This window comes from Microtus oregoni, unplaced genomic scaffold (assembly GCF_018167655.1).
Source record: "Microtus oregoni isolate MIOR12 unplaced genomic scaffold, Mior012 000043F_ref0000047, whole genome shotgun sequence".
Lineage (NCBI taxonomy): Eukaryota > Metazoa > Chordata > Mammalia > Rodentia > Cricetidae > Microtus > Microtus oregoni.
The window spans coordinates 11143414-11164769 of NW_024543210.1; the positions used below are offsets into that span (position 1 = coordinate 11143414).

At 40.3% G+C, this 21356-nt stretch overlaps 1 protein-coding gene across 2 annotated transcripts in view; it reads right to left on the reverse strand.

Moving 5' to 3' along the window:
- Positions 1–21347, reverse strand: part of Cpsf2 (cleavage and polyadenylation specific factor 2) — a 28938-nt gene extending 7591 nt beyond the window's left edge. Inside the window, exons 1-10 of one of the 2 annotated variants that reach the window (XM_041633194.1) lie at positions 21202–21347; positions 15762–15943; positions 14526–14685; positions 14347–14452; positions 12763–12892; positions 11212–11327; positions 9909–10096; positions 8740–9030; positions 2441–2541; positions 1910–2110 (exon numbers count right to left, since the gene is read on the reverse strand). In XM_041633194.1, coding sequence (XP_041489128.1) covers positions 1910–2110; positions 2441–2541; positions 8740–9030; positions 9909–10096; positions 11212–11327; positions 12763–12892; positions 14347–14452; positions 14526–14685; positions 15762–15910 — 1442 coding nt within the window. In that variant the 5' untranslated portion in view covers positions 15911–15943; positions 21202–21347. The remainder of the gene's footprint in view (positions 1–1909; positions 2111–2440; positions 2542–8739; positions 9031–9908; positions 10097–11211; positions 11328–12762; positions 12893–14346; positions 14453–14525; positions 14686–15761; positions 15944–21201) is intronic. The other variant, XM_041633195.1, reaches the window with a different exon arrangement.
- Between the last annotated feature and the right edge of the window lie 9 nt (positions 21348–21356).

Genomic DNA, 21356 nt, shown 5'->3' on the forward strand with positions numbered 1-21356 from the left:
CATGTATTATGGTTTCATAACCATTGGAGAGTGCTATTTATTTATTTAGCTGGCAGTACTAAGCATTGAACCTAGGACACCTTGCAAAAGCTAGGCAAGCATGCTATTTCTGAGCTACACCCCCAGCCCAGGAGTACTCTTTAAGGATGCTGTAGACTGCTGAGACCCCTGAACTTGTCAAGAGACAATCTGAATGGCTCTAACAAGCACAAGCACTCTTGAAATCTGGGCCTGCATTTGTTTCTTTCTTCTTTTCTTTTTCTTTCTTTCATTTTCCTTTTTTTCTTTTATTTTTTCTTTTTCTTTTCTTTTTTTTTTCTTTTCTTTTCTTTTTTTTTTTTGTGTTTTGAGACAGGGTTTCTTTTGAAGCCCTGGCTGTCCTAGAATTAGCTTTGTTGATTAGGCTGGCCTCAAACTCAAAAGATCCACCTGCCTCTGCCTTCTGAGTGTTAGGGCTAAAGATGTGTGCCACCACTACTCGCTAGCCCTGCATTCTTTTTATAATTATTAGTGTGAATGTATGTATGTGTGACCCAAAACATAGTTCTCCCTGTATTACTGAAAAGAGCAAGATACCTGTTTTTACAATTCTCTAACACCGTGTGAACAGCCTTCTAACTTTCTAGTTCATTCTCACTTGTCTCTGAGAACCCAGGCTCTGTTTTCTAACAACCAGGTTGTTACGGCTTCTTATTCCCATAGTTAACATCTCCAACTGTAAACCACAGAATAACAATAACAGTAACAACCACTTAAAGCACATTTAGCATGAATCCAGGCTAGAGACCTTAAAAACAAAATCTCACAGGCTGGAGTGTTAACTCAATGATAGTAACTGCGTAGCATGTACAAAGGCCTGGGTTTGATTACTAAAGACCTACCCCCCCCCCCAAAAAAAACCCCAAGCAAAAACAACAAAAACCTCCTACAACTTCATTTAATTTGTATCCACTTTCTCAGCAAAGTCATGTAGTGTCCAGGGCAGTGGGATGGCTCACTGGGTTAAGAAAGTTGCTGCCCAAATTGATAACCCAAGTTTGCTCTCCAGAACCTACAGCGGAATGAAAGAACCGACTCTTCCAAGTTGTCCTCTGGTCTTCACACAGACATGTATATGAGGTGTGCACACGCACATGGGTGTACACACAACAGTAAGCAGCTAAGCAGCAGACTGGTCACTTTACCAGATGAAACCAAACAAACACCAGCATTGTTTACATTGCCATGTTTTTTCTTGTTTTTTTTTTTTAGGGAACTACATAGACAATAGAACTTTCCTAAGTAAGCCCAAGGATGATCTAAGTCTACAACCTGCTCAACAGCATTATGAAAGTACTAGGCAAGCATAAATTACATGCTTGTAATCCTAGCTCCAAAGCGGGATCAATGGTCAGAGAGAGAAGGAAGGGGAAACCACGAGAAGAAGCATCAAGCACAGTGCATTCGGCTGAGGCACCTGGCTGTTTCTGGGGAAGCGGAGGGTGAGGGAACCCTCAGAACCTTTTACTCAGATTAGCAGTGTTTTCAAAACTGCAGTTTGAGCAAGTGATTTCAGTGTTTTTATGGTTCCATCCTTTATCTCATATTCCCTTTTTAGCCAAAAGCATCAGAAGTCATTTCCCAAATAAATACAATCACTAACCAAAGTTCTTTTTCTCCTGTCTTCTCCATAGCATGTCCCTTACCTCTTAATCGGGGGAAAGGATGCCTAAATCACCCTTCATGCAACTGAGCAACGAAAAGAGACTTTCCTTTCACTACTAACTCTCTAGATGCCCCTCAATGTTTCTATTTTTATGCTTCAAATTAGAAGCCTCCTGTATCTCTCAAGTCAAGGCACTCAGGAGCAAAGCACACGGTTACCAGAGAGACCAAGTCACTGAGTCAAGAGTTTGCTCTGCTCACATACTTGATGATCTCTCCGTATTCGTCCCATTTAATTCTTTCTTCTGGGGCAGGAAACATAGGGTAGGATTTTTTGGCCTGTTTGAAGAAGCTGCCTTTGCGACTGCCTTCCCCTTTCATCATGAGGTCGTGCTTTGTCTTATGAGCCGAAGGCTGGTCGATATCTTCCTCCACATCACTCTCATCGCTGGAGTCGATGTCTGCCCTAGGTTTAGGAACACAGCGGAGTCATAATGTCCCTAAGTCAGTTTGGCTTAATATTTATAAAACTATGAAACCAGCATTAACCCAAATCATAATAATCAGCATTAGTGGATCAATGTTTTGTAAAAACATAACACTAACTTCTTTAATGAATTGGTATTATTTAGCACTAAAAGGATGTTATTTTTGCCATTCAAAAAGTTTAATAAAAGTCATAGAGTCCTAAGAAAATCTCAGTTGTTTCCATTGAAAGTTTGAATCCTACAATGTGTTCTTTGTACACTAAATGCAGACTTAACCTTATGAGTTACTCATTATGTGAGTCACTCACTCTTTCGATTGCTCAAGTTTCTTAGCAGCTTCTTTCTTTAGTTTCTCTTTTTCCACATATTCTTCAAGTTCTTTCCCTTCAAGCTTCACGCGTTTCCTCAGCTAATGAAAAACAGACAAAAGAAAAGGCAGTGTCAGGAGAGCTGGGTAGCGGGTGTGAGACACATTGCTTCTCTAAAGTGATCTTTCAGTTCTCATCTGAAATTAATCATGTTTCCATGACACAGACTTATATATCTTAATTAGATTAGTACTAAAACCAAGCTATTAGAGAAGAGGAACTTAAATCGAACTGGTTAAAATACACCAGAGTCAACTAGGGGAAGGAAGCAGTTAAGCATTTTTATAATTTGAAGTAGAAAAGCCACATAAGCCCCAAAGCCATAAATCATAAGCAAAAGAGTGAATAATTATCCAACATGGAGAAAATAAAACTTCTTCCTATTTTATATTCCTTGGAACTAAAAGAAAGGGTGAAAATATTGGCTGTAATATGACAGTCAGAATCTGTTTTCCTAAGAACTTCCCAAATCAAGAAAGAGATTCACATCAAAAAGGACAAAATATTTAAAGGAAATTTAAAAAATAAGAATGATTGTTGATACAGGCAACATAGAACAGTCAATAAAATATGTTTAATTTACAAGACTGGAAATTACCTGGAGAAGAGACACTTTCTGCTGTTAGCAGATATTAGCAAACTGTTAGAAGACAATTTGCTAACAACTAAAAATAAAAAACTATAAATAAAAATGTGCTTCTCTTTTGATGTAGTTCTTCCTATATCTAGGAATTTATTCTACTGAAACAGAGATGTTAAAAGTATATAGCAGTAATGTTTAAAAAAATAAAAAAAAAACTGGCAAATCCATCAATGTGGAACAACCGAATTAGTAGTTTTCATTCTTTTTTTAAAAAAAAAAAACACAAGTATTCTTCTTTTTAATTTTTTTTAATTTTACGTGCATTGGAGTTTTGCCATGGGTGTTGGTTCCCTGACACTGGAGTTATAGACTGTTATGAGATGTCATGTGGGTGCTGGGAATTGAACCAGGGTTCTCTGGAAGAACAGCCAGTGCTCTTAACCACTGGGTCATCTCTCCAGCCCCTAGTTTTCATTCTCTGATCATCAGAGTACCTTAAAAACTAGAGACCACTTGTGGCTTCCAAGAAGGCCTCAAGACCAATGTTCTAACCCCAGAATCCACCGTGGAAGGAGGGATCAACTCCAGGAAACTATCCTCTGCCTTCTATGTGTGCACCATGTGTATATACAACTCACACATAAACAATTAATTAAAAATATAATCAAAGAACCCCAGGGGTTATAGAGGTGGCTGAGAACTGACTCCTCTTTCTGGGTTTAGTTCTTAGAACCCACACAGTAGCTTACAACTGTATGTAATTGCAGTTCCGGGAAATCCAACACCCTCTTCTTGCCTCCATGGGCTTCAGGCATGCATATGGTATAGACATACAAGCAGAAAAAGCATCCACATACATGAAATAATGAAAAGATATTTAATGTAAACAGCCGAGATTTTAAATTGTGTGTACGTATGTATTGGTATATGGGAGGTCATGAAATTAGAAAGGATCATGAAGAAAGGAAGAAGAGATGTGAAAGAAGAAATAGAGACAGCAACGAGTACATTAGGTAAGAGCAGAAGGAGGAACTATTTGGGGGTGGAAGGGAACCGGTGAAGGGGGGAGGGGAAAGGATCAAGGAGAACAAAGTGTACTGGTGCATTTGTACATCAAAATGCCATATTACAGCTCACCACGTTGCACTGCATGCTAACCTAAAAATTATTAATAATTTTTAAATGCTAAGTCATAACAACTCAATGCAACATGTACTCCCCGGTGAATCACAGACAAAACTGGAACAGGTAATTAAAAAGAGCACTGTTGTGCCAACTGGCTAGAGTCGGCAGGGTCAGCAGATTAAATAGTAGCATGGTGCCCGTGTTTATCTCCTGTTTCCTACGGCTCGTTTCCACGTAATACACACTGCGGTACTATACAAGGTAATGCTGGAATAACTGCAATCTTTCAAATGGTTTAGAAAAAAATGTGTGTGTAATTCTGTGTCTGTGTGGATACATGATGTGATACAGCAAACCCAGCTAAAACCTCAACAACTAGGGCGTTGGAGTATTCACATTATTTTTCCAACTTTTGGCTAAATTTGTAACTATTTCAAAATAAAAGTTAAACCAAAATCAAGTGATAAACACTCACAAATGTGGCATCTCACATCTGGCTATCGGCTTACTCAAAACGTGTTTTAAAATAAAAAACTGTTAGCAACTTAGATACCTTGCACAAAAATCAATTTTAATTAAGTATTTAATTCCAGATTTAACATGTACCTCTTATAAAAATGTTCTTAGGGTAATGTAGTGGCTCAAGCCTGTACCTCAGAACCCAGGAGCCTCAGGAGGGAGAAGCAAGTTTTAGGCTAGGTTTTAGTACATATCAAGACTCCACCTCAAAAAATAAATAATTAAATATTTTCTCCCAGTTCTATATTCCAGTTCTTTCTTTCTTTCTTTTTTTTTTTTGGTTTTTTTTCGAGACAGGGTTTCTCTGTAGCTTTGGAGCCTGTCCTGGAACTAGCTCTTGTAGACCAGGTTGGCTTCAAACTCAGAGCTCTACCTGTCTCTGCCTCCCGAGTGCTGGGATTAAAGGCGTGCGCCACCACCGCCCAGCCTATATTCCATTTCTGAGCTCTGAAATTAACTGCTATATTTATAAACAGTTTCTGGAACAACCAACTCTAAGATGCATTTCTTCTCCACGTTCACAGTAACACTCCAAATGATACCTTTCCCTAATATAAACCTCCAGTTTGTTCTTTGTTCACCTTTTTTTTTTTTTTTAAATTACTGATTTTTTTTGTCCTAAATGAACAAGGCTTAATCTCCTGGGGCACTGCATCCACACGAAGAAGCTAATGTGGCAGATGACTGGCTTGTATGACCTCGTTCTTACGTCATCATGACAGCGACCAGCATATTCACTGGGGGACACCAGTGCAGCTGCACTACCCTGGCCACTAGGAAGGTCCCTCTTCTTCTGGAACTTTATTCAGTTTGGTAGCAAAAAGAAGACAACTAACAAGGAACATGTGGTAATGAACACTAAGAAAAAGAATACAAAGTTGTAGCTAACCAAGTAATTCTTTTAGATTCATAGTAGGGCCCTTTATTTTTATTTTTTAATTAATTAATTAATTAATTAAAGATTTCTATCTCTTTCCCACCACCCCTCCCATTTCCCTCCCCCTCCCCCGATCAAGTCCCCCTCCCTCATCAGCCCAAAGAGCAGACCGGGTTCCCTGCCCTGTGGGGAATCTAAAGACCTCCCACCTCCTTCCAGGTCTAGTAAGGTGAACATCCAAACAGCCTAGGCTCCCACAAAGCCAGTACAGAAGCTAAATAAGAAGGTGAACCCAAAGAAAAACATATAGACATCCTCCTGGATATTAACCTTCATCAGGAGATGAAAGGAGACAGAGACCCACATTGGAGCACCAGACTACAACCCCAAGGTCCAAATCAGGAGCAGAAGAAGAGAGAGCACGAGCAAGGAAATCAGGGCCATGAGGGGTGCACCCACACACTGAGACAATGGGGATAGTAGGGCCCTTTAAACAGACAACAACGACAAGGAAACACCCACTTCCCTATAGACAGAAGAGTTGCCAGGGAGAGTGTGTGGAATGTGCCTAGGTGCTTGCCCGGTGTGGCAGCGCAACCCTTTAGTCCTAGCACTCAGGAAGCAGAGGCAGTCGGATATGAGCACATAAAGGCAGAACAAAGTGAGGGAGCAGAGGGAGGTCACGGTGAGTGGGGACAAGACCTGAACACACTAAGTAGCCTTTTACACTAAAGCCTTTCACATTGTTCCCATTGCTTCTGATATCATGAGGATGCTTTGGAATGTCATTTTCTTTTTCTTTTTTTCCAAACTTTTAATGTCCTTTTAATTCCTCAATGGCATATCAACCCTAATTGAGTTTCCAGTAATTAAAATTTTCATATTCAATATTTCATCTCTCATGAAACCATTTTAAGTACTTCTGAGTTATTTTAACTTGATATTTCTAAGCTATTAAATAACCCAAGACAGTGTTTTATTTTGATACGCTTGCTTGGACTCTTCCATCAGCAATGCTGTAGTCAGTGAGTATTTATCAGACTTTAGTTGCTGATAATGATGCTTTTCTTAAACAACTTATTATGTGAGACAAGGATACCGTATGGCTTTTCACAAAGTAAATATTCCTTCAAATGCTGCTATGAGGACAAAATACAAAACTGCCATCTAAAACTATGCACTGTCCTGCAGTTATGAGTCAACCCACTTGAAATGATGGCTATAGACTTGTGTCAATACTAGTTGTGGGAAACTGACAGACTTGATGGCTTGGTTATTAAGCAAAACCTTTTCACATCTTCGTTGTTCTGCTAACTGTCTGTGGATGAGAGCGCAGAGGCGGTGTAGTGTAGTGAGTGGTAGGACAAGAATTCCTGATGGACCCCTTCTATTTTTCTGTTAAATACTTGAGTAGGTCATGGGCTAGGGATGAGACTAGGTTTGTTGTGGGATGCTGGAAGAGAAAAAAGACAAAGTTGGCTCACAGGGCATAAAGATGCTGGAATGCAGGCACACACTAGGGCAAAGGTGTGGCCAGACAAGAGGAAAGGCAGGTTTGCTTAACAGTGCCTGCACAGTGTTTACTCACGGGACACTGTCTTCAAGCTAATAGGACAACACATGGGACAAGGGGCGGTTCATGAACTCAAAGACCCAATGAGACTGACAAGCTGCCAACCCTGGAGTCAGCTTGAAAGGCAGCTGGAAGATCGGACTCAGACACCTGAAGTAGACAGGGAAGCAGCCCAGGCAGAGTGCACAAAAGGCCATTAGGAAATAAAGTGTTCTTCAAGAAATGGAGAGAGGCTGGGTGTGAAGACACACACCTTTAATCCCAGCTCTCAGGAGGTAGAGGTAGGTGGATCTCTGTGAGCCCTAGGCCAGCCAGAGTTACTGGGCTGTCAGAAACAAACAAACAAACAAACAAAACAAAGAAAAAACCAAAACAGAGACCAAGACTTTGATTGCATATGGCACATGTATATGTGAACACACAAACCAAAAATTAAAACGTGTGTAGATGTCTGCTGTCAAGCCTGAAGACCTAATTTTAATCCCCAGGACCCTCGCAGTGGAAGGAGATAAATGACTCCAGAAAGTTGTCCTCTGACCTGAAAGAATCAAGGTCAAAAGTCTGCAATGGGGCTGGAAGTGTGGCTCATGGCACAATGCCTGCCTAGAATGGCCAAGGTCCTTGGTTTCAGCATAGGAAATAAGGGTCACAGGAAGATTAATAAATGCCTAAAATGAGAAGGGTTAGGAAATCATCATGACTTACATTATGAATTGCAAAGGAAAGAAAAACAGGTTGAAGGCTATGATATAGAATAAGTACACCTACCCACGGTACAGAAACAGGTAAAGAATATCTACTTGAATGTGGCCACTGGTGAAATAGCGCAATCGTGGCATGACTATTATACATCTAACCAACTGACTGGATCTGGCCTGTCCTACAGGAGGGAATTCATAACTGGCAATGTTAAACTGGTCAAAAGGCCCTGACTAGGGAGGTCACTGGCTGCTATGGGGAGCCTACTGTTGCTCTGCTAAATGGTCATGTTGACAGACTGACTTCCAAATATTTATGTTTGTACCCACAGATTAATGCTGCTCTCAACCATGTTGAGAGACGCTTTTTGCAAAAGGGAGCAATTAATGAAGACTCTTTGCTGGGCAGCTGAGACTGTAAGAGCTGATGCCCAGATGGGAGACCTAGACCAACTGCCCTACACCTCCAAGGCTCAGGGAACCAGGCAGAAAAGGAGACGGAAAGAATTTAAGAGCTGGAGAATAGGGAGGAATGCTGTGAAATGTTGTCTTCTGGATATAATGTGTGTTGCACAGATGACCTCAATACAGCTGTGTCACCTGCAAACGATCAAGCCAGTCAAAAATCCAGCATGGACAGGCCCACCTCTAGCAGAAGAGCTACTGGCTGCTGAGGGAGGGAGAATCGTTGTTCTTCGGGGATCTGACACAAGCGTGTTGCCCATGCTTCAGTAGATGGCTTCACTGACACTCATATATTCATACACACACACACACACACACACACACTCAGACAGGCAACATTAATTGGAGCCAGTGCCAAACAAATACAATAAAGATAAAAGTTTGAATATAAGTGCTCACCTCTATTTCTGTAACTTTCTCAGAAGGATTATCAATTAAGAAACGTGCTAAAGTCCCAGGAGTTGTTCTGTAAGTTAGAATGATTGAGTTTTTCGGGTCCTGACACCACTGAATAAAGAGATCCCTTGAGAATCCACACTCAAGGTCAGGCTGGCTGGCAAGTACAACTTTGGGGCTTGGAACTCGAGCCAAGTCAGAAAGACCATGGCACAGAGAGAGATGGCGAAACTGAAATGGGTTATTTCTTTTGTCTTCAAAACATCTCATTAATTTATCGCTCATCCATTCTACCTAAAACAAGGAGGAAAATGACAATAATTAGAAAATGCCATAGATGTGAGATATTTAACAATAATCAAATTTTAAGTCTTTCCCCCAACTAATTGATTAAATTTGTGCTATTTGGACAAGTAGCTAATAGGTTTTTTCCCCATTAGATTCTCCTACTCCAGTTTTTAATCCTTAAACAAAGAAACAAACAAAAAGAAAAAAAAAACAATTTTGTTGACTGTGGTGGTGCATGCCTTTAATCACGACACTCGGGAGGCAGGAGCAGGCGGATCTGACTTTGAGGCCAGACTGGTCTAGAGAGCAAGTTCCAAGGCCAGGGATACACTGAGAATCTCTGTCTTGAAAAACAGTAACAATTTGCAGTGTTTCACTTATGTTGGCTTAAATCTTTCTGAGAAGAGAATGGTGTTCTAAATCAATATTGGAACCCAGGTATCAATGCTTGGAGGGAAAAGAATTCATTTTAAGAATGATGAGGCCAGGTGATGGTGGTGCACGCTTTTATTCCCAGCACTCGGGAAGCAGAGGCAAGCAGATCTCTGTGAGTTCAAGGCTAGCCTGCTCTACAGAGTGAGTTCTAGAACAGGCTCCAAAGCTACAGAGAAACTTTGCCTCAGAAAAATAAATAAATAAATTCTAGCACTGATATTTTATTTTTACCCCCATTTTACAGATCAGAAAACCAAGAGTTAGAAAACAAGCAACTTCATCAACCTGTAAAATACAACTTTAGGCTTAAATGAAATGTATGCGAAGAACACAGGATACTAAGCAGTTAACTTCAGCTGCTATTATTATCAATTGTAGAAAAATAATATCTGATGGGTAATTAAGACACTACACTTAACCTCTTTATTCAATGTCACACGAGAACAAACCTGTGATTTGGAAAACTCCACCACGTTATAACTGACATTATTCAGGAGTGCCAGTGAATAAACACCCAGCCCTGCATCTTTAGTTCTCCAAATCTGATCAAGAAGCTGAGCAAGCTCCAGAACTCGGCCTGCCGTGTCCACCGCTATGAGCACGTTTCCATCACCCCGAAGAGTTTCCAGGACATTTGCTTAAACAAGAACAGAAGATCCCTATAAAACAAGTGCTTTGTAACAAAATTGGATACAATTCCCCAGTGCCGTTTATAAAGATTGTATAAGTAGTTACTAGGACACATATAAAGAGTACTTGTTCACATCAACACAATTATCTTTGACTTGATTAAATGTATCTAAGAATAAAACACACGATACATGTTTTGTATGCATGTATGTAGAATAAAACACAGAACATGTTCCCTTCCAAGAAGAAAAGCATCCTTAGAAATAGATGCCCTTGTTCTCAAAGTCAGCTTGAAGTGTTGGATAAACTTCAAGCAAACTCTACCTAGCAAACACACACACACACACACACACACACACACACACACGAACTGAGGAGCGTCTTAAAGTTAGTGAGTTGGTAAGAAGACAGATGAGAGTGCTTGCTCCCATGTTTAAAAGTGGAACAGCTTTCCTGTTGCCATCACATATGGCTTATAAAAAATAACACAAAGCACAGCAGAAAGAGTCAAAGCAGAAGCACCTCAGCAAAGTCAAGCTAACTCTATGGGAATAGAACACACAGCACCCGCCAGCAGACCTTGTGCACTCTCATCCTCTCTTGGGTACCCTCCCACTGTTCTTTGGAGCTATACATATGCATGTTATACAAAGACCAGCGATTGCCTCCGAGAGCTATCCATGTGCTGAGTGGTCGAGGAAGCCAACGTTTAGAGAGAGAGCATCTTGACATGGTCATATTAGCATCTCTCAAAACCAAACCACATCAAACCAAACCAAACCAGACCAGACCAGACCAGACCAAGCCAAACCAACACCACAGGAGTTATGGGCCCAGCAAAACAGCTCAGTGGGTTAAGGTGCTTGTTGCCAAGCCTTCATCCTGAAGACCTAGATGGTGGGAGGAGACACCTCTCTTCTACAAGTTGTCCTCTGACCTCTACCAGCACTCTGTGGCAAGCATACACATATACATACATACACTGTAAAAACTTAAAAGATATAATTAGAAAATTAATTATTGGAGTTAGCCAATCTCTTCCAACATAGCTAGACAGAATAATCAGGAATTGCTGTCTACACACTTGAACAGCTATCCCGACAGAATACTAGACATACGTACTCAGGAGCTGCTCGTCTCTCTGTTTCCTTCTAGGCTGCACATACGTAGCATTAAATGAATCTGTGATAAGTAGAGAGGGTCTGCTTAGCATTTCCAGGGAACATCCATTTAAGTGGCTATAACAAAGTTTAAAGAGGAAGAATACCTGTCATTTCAAATGAACACTGATAGCTAACCTATTACAAAAGTACTGCTTTTCAAAGCACCCCCAACTATAAACATATGCATGCTTGATTTTATATGCACTGGTGTTTTGCCATGGCTGTTGGGTCCCCTGGTACTGGAGTCACAGATAGTTGTGAACTGCCACAATGGTGCTGGGTATTGAACCTGGGTCCTCTGGAAGAGCTCTCAACCACTGAGCCATCTCTCCAGCACCATGTATTTGATTTTTAAAAAAATCTCATAAATTCAGAAAAGTTTGAGGAAACTAAAAATATCCTAGAGGATCACTTAAAGACAAATGATATGATACATTGGACATATATATCCCTTTAAACACACAAATTTTCTTGTGTATCCATATATGCATTTAGAACATAGATATCTTACAGATATTCCTATATATTCATTTCTTTCTTCTGGATTTTTCCCATGACATTAATATTTTTCTTTCTAAACCCAACTTTTAGAATTGTAAAACCCTTCTGCCTGACATTTGATTTTAAAGGAATGGGCTGTATGCAGCCCAGGTGATGTCACAATATCTTGAGTAATTCCTAGTTTTACATGTATGTAAATCTTTGGCTAATTACTACAGTATTTTTATCGTTTTATAGTGTAGGTTACTGTTTTAAATCTGTATACAATCAAATTCAGCAGTCTTTTGTAAGCACATCACCTTTGTGTGGGCAGGGCACAGCAACACTGCTTCCTTTTTCAGTTAACTCTAAATCCGCCTAAAATTTATTCTTGTACTTTCTAAAGTGGTTGAATTCATTCACCATTTACTCATTTACATTTTCAACCTTCTCATCCACCCATGATTACAACTCTAAATTCAATCTGTTAGTCCTTACTGTTTAGAACTTAAGATGACTGTAATCTAACACAAAATAGCCATGGGTTTAATGTACAGTTGTAGCAAAGGAAGCCTGTAGGACAGTGAACACAATCACAAAATTTACAGTATTTTTCTGAATATCAAATGAATACTGTAAAATTATAACCATTATGTTCCCCTTTAAGGGAAATCTGTCATCAAGTATCATTAAATTAGATGGCAATTACTATCCAGCCTCCAAAGAAAAGAATCAAATGTTCTATCAAAAAGTAAGTCAAGATCATATAAAATATAATTTAATATATAAAAAATTCACTTTCAACATCTCCAGGGAAATATCTGCATTATAGGATAGATACTGACATATAAAGTTTAAAGCCCTTATGTCCTATAATGAACCTGTCAATCTACAATGAAAATACTCAGTACTTGACATTTTTAAATTGCTGTAGAGTTCTAATGAGAAACTAAAAAGTTGCTCCTGATTTTTCCTTCAGTGACTGGAACAGTGGTGGTGCTGCCTTCAGCGCTTATCTAGATATACCTACATCTCCCTCTTGTGGTTGAAGTCAACGGCATACACGATTTCCTCTTCTCCATCTTTGACTATTTTCCATATTGTTCCTCCTATCATATGGCCAGCTGGCAGGGGTGTGATAGACAAACCATGTCCTTTGCCTACATAACAAAATAATGACAATACTCAGATTTTTTCACAATCCCAAGGACAGATGTATTTCTAAGTTATGTTAACAGCAACATGCTCATTGGCATATAATTCAGATGTTAAAATGCTTACAGCGAAAAGAAACCCCCTCTCATGTCTCCAGCTACTCTACTCCCTTAACAGAGACAATCATTTTTCTCATTTCATTGTGCGTAGCCCAGAGGTAATCTATCTGTGCTCACAAACACAGGGCTAGAGACTAGACTGAACAGCAGGCACACTATTACTCAGCTGTATGCTTTATTTGTAGCGCCATGGACTGAGCCCAGGGCCCCTTGTATACCAGACAAACACCACTACATTACATCCTCAGGACTAAGTTTTGATATTTGTACTGCACAGGTAATTGCCAAGTTGTTACCACCTCTGTTAACCTAACTGATGGAATAACAACTCAAACCTCATTATAATGAAGAATTTATCTACAGAAAAGCTAAACCCAAGCAAAACTATGAAGACCATACCACTAGTTGTCATTTTGTGGTTCAATCAGCATCAACTGCTGCTCTGTCACTTTTCTTGGGCGTTTTCTTTTTTAATTTTTATTTTTTAGATAGGGTTTCACTATGTACAGCCCAGGCTGTCTGAACTTGCTATGTATCCTAGATGGGCCTTGAACTCAGGATCCTTCTCTCAGGCCTCCAAGAACTGTGATTACAGGCATGAGCACCACACTAGCTATTACGCCATGTTTTTAATGCTAGAGTTCATGTTTAAGAAAACCTGTAACAGGATTCCCTCTTGCAGATTTGATACTTGACATCATTATTAAGTAATACATTTTCTACCTATTTAATTTGCTTTAGTTATTACATTTAGGGCTCCGAGTCATTTTGTCTCCTGAACTTAACTATAAGTTACGAGGATTCAGACATATTAGCTTTGTTCATTTTACACTGTTTCCTACCCAAATATGAGGACACCCAAGCCGTTAACATATCGCTAATATTTAGTCTGAAATATTTTGAAATTCAAATGGAAATTTTAGGTAGAATGTGCTAGTCCCTCCCTTTCCCCCAATCAAGACAGGGTTCCTCTCTGTAGACCTGGCTATCCTGGGACTCACTATGTAGACCAGGCTGGCCTCGAACATACAGAGATCTGCCTGCCTCTGCCTCCCAAGTGCCGGGATTAAAGGTATTTGCCACCACCTCCCGGCAGAAAGTGCTAATTTTTATTCTCACACCACAATGCCTATAATTTGTATAATATAATCCTCTCAGAAGGCAACTCACTCCACTATTCCAAACTGGGTAGGACGCGGCTAAGGGTGAATTCCTTGCCCAGCATTCTTGAGGCTCTGGGTTGGATTCCAGCACTGTAAAAACTAAAAATCTCAAAACAAAAAGAACGAAAAAAGAAAACAGAACTTCCACTCCATTAGTCTACCAACTTACTACGTTACCTTTCAAGTTCACAATCTGAGAGAATTTTAGCTGCTGGATTTTATCAAAGGCTGCATCCACATCATCTAATGTAAAGAGGGTAAAATCTTCCGTATTGTGGCGAGACTAAAAAAAACACAATTCAAAGTTAAAAATGATCATGGTGGAGCATAAAGGCCTCAATAACTGCTTCATTTACCTGATAGAGATCATACATGAACATCTGCCCCATTTTGTAAACAGGAATGGTGGCATAGATGGCGCAGTTCAGACCCAGCTTCCCCACAGCGAATGGGAGGGCGCCAAGGTGGAGTGGGTCGGGGTGAGACAGGAGCACTGCATCAATCTGGTGAACATGCCTGTGAACACAACCAAGAGGGCAGCTCATCAGTTCTGAAGCAGAAAGGGCGGAACTGCCATCCTGATGCACCTTGGGTCTACACTGAGGCAGAAGAGCAAACCCAAGGCTAAGACAATGACCCCTGAGAATTGTAATTGAAAGCACAAGAGAAATGAAGACGCCACATTTAAGTTGATCTTGGATGGGTACCACATTTGCTATTAAGTTTAAGAAGTCAGCTTGGAATCGAGAAGATTGTTAAAGGGACAAGACTTAAATGCTCAGATAGTAGTTACTGACTTTGCTTCAGTTTTCTAGCTTGGTGACAGTTGTCATAAATATCATTAACCAGAAAAGTCCTCAGGATTAAAGGAGATTTGGGGGGGTTGGCCCTTCAAGTTCCCCTTTTTTTATTTTATTAATAGTAATGCAGCAAATGCAAATGTCTTGTTTTTTCCGACATATTTAGGTGGGTACCATTCCAAGGGTTAGGTTACAAAAGTGACTAAGGAGACACAGAAACTGAGAAAACGTCATCCGGGGACAGCTTTCACAGGGACGTACCAATTTTCCTCAGGTTTTGACAGATTCATGTTCTTTCCAAAAATTAAATAGCACACTTTCTGTGGTCCACTAGTAAAGTAACAACAAAGCTTTACTGAATGTCAAAACCAAAACTTATCAGCCAATCAAAATTTTGCAAATTACAATGGTTACAATGTAGCTTTCTATTTTACATACTTACTATTAACTAAAATCACAACAATTACAAGTTAGCTTTCTGCCATAAATAAAACTTTCTATAAATTAAAGAAATGACAGCAACAGTATATAACATCAGAATGACATTATAAAGTGTAAAGTTGAGGATCTGGTTTTGTTTGTTTTTTTTGTTTGTTGTTTGTTTTTTTCAAGACATGGTTTCTCTGTAGCTTTGGAGCTTGTCCTGGAACTAGCTCTGTAGACCAGGCTGGCCTTGAATGCAGAGATCCGCCTGCCTCTGCCTCCCAAGGATTGGGATTAAAGGTGTGTGCCACCACCGCCCTGTTTTTTAAGTTGATTTAATAAAAGCTAGAACTACAAACTGTAACTTACTTTCTCAGGGAATCAATAATGTCCATAGAGAAGTGTTCATCCCAGCCACAGTCCAACAAAAACCTAAACTCATCAACCTGGAGAAGATAGCAAAGAGCAGACTCTTCTTGGACCCCGGAGAGGGTAGTTAATTTGATGATAGACGTCATCTTTCTGGTCCAGTAATGGTTACCTACAAGGTGCTTACAAATAAAAATATAAGTAAGCATAAAGCACAGTCCACGTAATAGGCAAATTATTTCAATTTTTCATGCGCAGAAATTCAAGAGTTTGATTAAAAGCTAGCGTTTCCACCACAGCTATATTTAAAAGTACAACCTTGTTTTCAGAGACCTTCACACCCTCCCCAGGGTGGCTGTGTAATAGGGGACTTTGGAATCACTGATCCAGATCTCAATCAACTCCTACATGATTCAGGGCAAATTATTTAACTTTTCCTCACCTAGGGACTCCAGTTAATAAAACATTAGCATTAATATACATATACAGAGGGTAGAGGATTCCAAATAATGTGGAAATTATTTAGACCGTATTGCTCAGTATTAAGTGGTAGTAAATTAACAACTCAGTCTTCAGGGCTAATCTGTTTTTTCTCTATCTAGCTCAATGACAGTCTTTTTCTCTATACAAGAGGTATTAAATACAGGGACTCTCTTGAGAATCTGATTAAAAACCATGGCTCCTCCTTTCTCCCACAATCCTCAACACACACACACACACACACACGAAATGTATATACTCATAGAAACTCAAATAGTTTTCAGGAAGCTAATGTTGACAACACTTGTGCTGCATTGTAAGCAACTGAAAAACATCTTAAGGTTTGCAATTAATTCTCAGTGTTTGTTTGCAATTCCCCAAACAAAACCTGACACAAAGTAGGCACTCAACACACACCCAATGCAATGTATGTGGGGATGCCTACCATATATTTTCCAGAAAGATTAATGAGTGTTGTGTTGTTGTAAACTGGTAAAAGCCAATGAGATGGCTAGGCAGGTAATGTGGGGTCTACAGTTAACAGCTCCAGTTCTCTTTGGTTTATTTATTATCTTTTTGAGACAAGGTCTCATATAATGTAGTTGGCCTCTCTATGTAGCAAAAGACGACTTTAAACGCCTCATCCTCCTACTTACCTCCCCAGTTCCCACATACTAGGATCATAGGCCTGGGTAATCTACCTGACTAGACGTGACCCATCTGATATTAATTAGCAGAAGTACATAGTAGCTGTTCTAATAAGTTCAAATCTGAAATACTGATGTACTTATTTACTGATTTACTTATTTGAGGTATGAAAAATAAACACATACATTTTATTTTGGTTTGTTTGTTTTCAAGACAGGGTCTTATTATGTAGCCCTGGCTGTCCTGGAACTCACTATATAGACCAGACTGGTCTTGAACTCACAGGGATCTACCTTCCTCTGCCTCAAGATTAAAGGCTTGCAGCACTATGGCTGGCTTAATTTTCTACTCTATAAAAATGCTTATAAATACAGTTTTGAAGATAATCTAGGCACTATTTCCCCTAAAATTTCTATTTGGGAGGGGGCAGTGCTTGAACTCAAACTTGGGGTTCCATGTATGTTAAGTAAGTGCTCTAGCACTGAGCTAAACACCCAACTCTTTAAACATACTTCAGTTCTCAGTGTTATTTAATTATAAACTCAAAACACAAAGTGCTTGCAGATATAACTGAATGAACTCCCATTAAAACTTTTCCAGAAAGACCAGAATTCAACATATGGAAAGTATCACGTAGGTCCTTATGGTAAATACGTATCCTTATCAGACATTCATTACCTACTGATATCTCAGCCAAGACATGATAAAATACAAATTCAGAAAAGTTTTTTAATAAATTTAAAAAAAAGTCTTGGCAATGTAATATAATTTACTTCTGTTTATAACCATGGTGTTCGGGCTGGGGTGGGGGGGACTTAATTGGGGGAGGGGGGGAATGGGAGGCGGTGGCGGGGAAGAGACAGAAATCTTTAATAAATAAATAAATTAAAAAAAATATAACCATGGTGTTTTAATTTCTGTCTTTCCCTAGGATCAGAAGGAGCACATGCTTTTTGTTTGTCTGTTTTTGAGACAAGTTCTTACTATGAAGTTTGGTCTTGAGTGGACTATATAATCCAAAAGGCCTCAGGTTCTTTATTCTGCCTCCGCCTCTCAAATGCTAGGATTCCAGGAATGTGCAATCATGATTGGTCCTAAATGTTCCATCTTAAAAAGGAAACATTGGGACTGAAGAAAGAACTCAGCAGTGAAGAGCACTTGCTGTTCTCATAGAGACCTGGGTTCAGTTCCAGGTACCCACACAGTGGTTCACAATCATCCATAACTCCAGTTCTAGAGGACCCAAAGCCCTAAACTCCAAAGGCACTAGACACATACGTGACACACATACATACAGATAAAACACTCACATATATTAAATAAAATAAAAAATCTAAAAAAGAGAAACAATTGTAAGGAGTTAAATTTACTTAAAGGGATAAAACATATAAATAAAACAATTTAAATTGGTTGTAAACTGCTTACATACACAGTGTAGAAAGTGAATTTTAAAAATTCTCAATTGCTTCTGATACAAAAAAAAAAACTATGATTACGTATTAAAGATTTATAAGGCCAGGCAGAAAAAGAAAAGATGTTCAAAAGTTTGGAATAACATCAGCTAAGATACAAAACACAAAGCAAGAGACAGGTGTCAGGGAAGAACTCAGCCTGCCATGCTTACATAGAAACACAGACAGACTGGCCTAATGTGCAGGACAGGCCCAGCTGAAGGGCCCTGCATACCTTGAATCTAGTTCACAGGCAATAATAAACTTAATTTAAAAATTCATCAACAGGAAGAGGGCACGATGGAGGAAAACAGGTGATGCGCATGACTGGACACTAACGGACGCAGACAGAAAAGGGAAAGTACTTAATTAGAACCCTAAACTCTTCACTTCGCTGATTCTCGTCTTTTGTTCTAACTGTATTTCATATTTCTTTATAAATTCATTAGTTTTTCACTAAGGAGCTGAAGGCCTTCCCTTTATTTCTCTGGGAAATATCAATTTGTGCCCTATCAATTCTGAGTTTTCTCCCTCAGAACACCTCGCACATAGACATCCCTTTTCTGTTCCTCCTGTCAACACCTCAAAATCAAGCCTCATTACCTTACACTTGGCTTTCTCCATTCCTTTCCCTGTAGCTTTTTTTTTTCTAATGGTCAGATTCATCTAAAACATCCCTACACATATTACCCCTTGCTCAAAAGTCCTTGAAGGCAGAGATGGCAAGACAGCTCAGTGGTTAACGTGAACCTCAGTTCAATCCCTTGTACCCACATGGTAGAAGGAGAGCACCTACTCCAGCAAGCTGTCTCTGACCTTCATCTGTGTACTGTGGAATGTGTGTGTGTGCACACAAAGTTTAAAATAAAAAAAAAAAACTTAAAAATGTCTTATTGGCTGAGGAGGAAAAATAAAGATAAATAACAGAGTGTTATTACTGGCAAGTGGGGTAAGGCATCATCAGGACGTTGCCTTGACATTAGTTTATTCTTCTCTCAGGGTCTAGATCAAATTTTACCCCCTGACTCATCCCTTTCCCATCATTAGTCTAGACTAAAATAATTCGAGCCATAGATGTAATCTAAAATTTTTCATAGCCACATTTAAAAATAAAGAGGTTGTTTTTTAAAAAGCCTCATTTTTTATTTAACAGTGTCCGAACCATCATTTCAACATGTGATCACTTAATGAGTCAGTGTCCATCGTCTTTGTACTGTCTTCAAATTCCAGGCCATCTCTGTTCAAACCTGCCTCAATTCAAGAGCTCACTAGTGCATGTGGCTAGTGGCTACTGTAATAGCACAGGTCTATACTCCAAAGTCAATGCTTTAGACTGGCGAACATTGTGTTTTTGCCACTGCTAAAGAGCAAAGTTGGCACCACCCTGTTTTTAGGTGCATGTCTCAGACTGGATTTTAAAGCTATCACCAAGCATGAAGTCTCCCCAACTAACTAGCCACCCCACCAGCAAATCAGTTCTCACTAGATGGACGACTATGCAGCATTTACTTCATTTCTCTTGGTCTTCCTTCTCCTGCCCCAGTGGAGGTGCTTGCTGCCTTATCTGAATGACTGCAATCTCATCTAGTTTTCTAGCCTCAAGTTGGTCCTCCATACCCTTATGTCCACCCCCCCAACTATGCAGGAGCTTCCTGCTAACTAATGAATACAATCCAAAGTGGAAATCAAGACCCCTCACAAGCTGTCCTCAACCTTCAATTCACACCTTCAGTTTTCACCAACCACTCTTGCAGGTTTGTTTTTGTTTTGTTTTTTTAAATCTCCCTTAACAATGCCCAACTTTCTCAAGTTTTTAATCCTGGCTCTACACCCAGGAGTGACTTTGTTTTCCCGGGTTTAGCAAACTCCTTTTGCTCCAGCTCAGGTGTAGCCTTTTCATTGTCCCCAGATAAAGCTGGTTGCTTGATTACTTAGCACAAAGGAGGCACAAAGAATACGTGCAGAACGGATGCCGAATGTCTAAAAGTGGTCCTCTTCACCTCACCCAAACCAAGCACAGCACTCACAACTCACAGTAATATAAATACACGCAAGCAGAAAGCAGGGAAACTCCTCCAGGGTAGTGATTTTGACTTTCTCTGCTGTATCCCAAATATATACTTGCTTTCTCAAGAATGATCGTGCCTGTTGAGGCCAACCAATGAGAAGTATGCAAAATCCAAGAACTAAGATGGGTCTGGACTAGTCCTGGGGCTTAGAGAGTGGGAGAAGTCTCAAGACTCCCTTAGTCGTTCAGGTAAAGAAGGGCTTTGAAACACGCAAGGGAATTGTACATTAAAGGTTAGAGGGTAGGCATAGATAGTGGCTTAAACTCTCCCGGTGACAGGAAGATTATTGGGGTTAGAGCGCTTGACCTCTGGTTTCCTGAAAAGTATATAAACAAGGAAAATAAGAATAAGGTCTCGGCAAACACAATGATCGTGGAAGCACTGAGAGCAACAATTCTGACAAGGTGAGGCACAAACATCTCAAGGCTCTTTGAAGTTAAGGAGCTAGGAGGACACCTGCCCTCGTGGTCTCTGAACCCAAGAAGGGCAGGTAAGGCTTGCGGGTACCGCGGCACCACGGCAAGGAGCCTGGACTCGGCTTGACCCTTAGCTCGAACACGATGGAAGGTCAGAGGGAGGACCCATAGGAGCGTTACAAACATCCCGAGGTTTCGACCCGTGGAAAAGTCACTTTTCTTTCCCCTCGCGGAACGCTTATTCCAGGAACCACGGAGACGATCACAACCGAAACCGCGGGAGCGCGTCAGGGAAGACACCGGGCCGGTGCAGGAACCCAGTCCCCCGAGGACCTCCACCCAGACCCGAAGGCTCCTTTCTTTTTCCCGTCCTCACCTGCCTGGTCGGGCTCCCCCAGCACCGTCCACCGCCCTTCCCAACCCCCAGTAAAATGCAGGTTCGAGAGCGAGCAGAGCAGGCGCGCGCTCAGCGGCGGAGACCGGCCGGCAGGAGCCCCTGAGTGGTGGCCGCCATCTTGGGCCTGAGGCGAG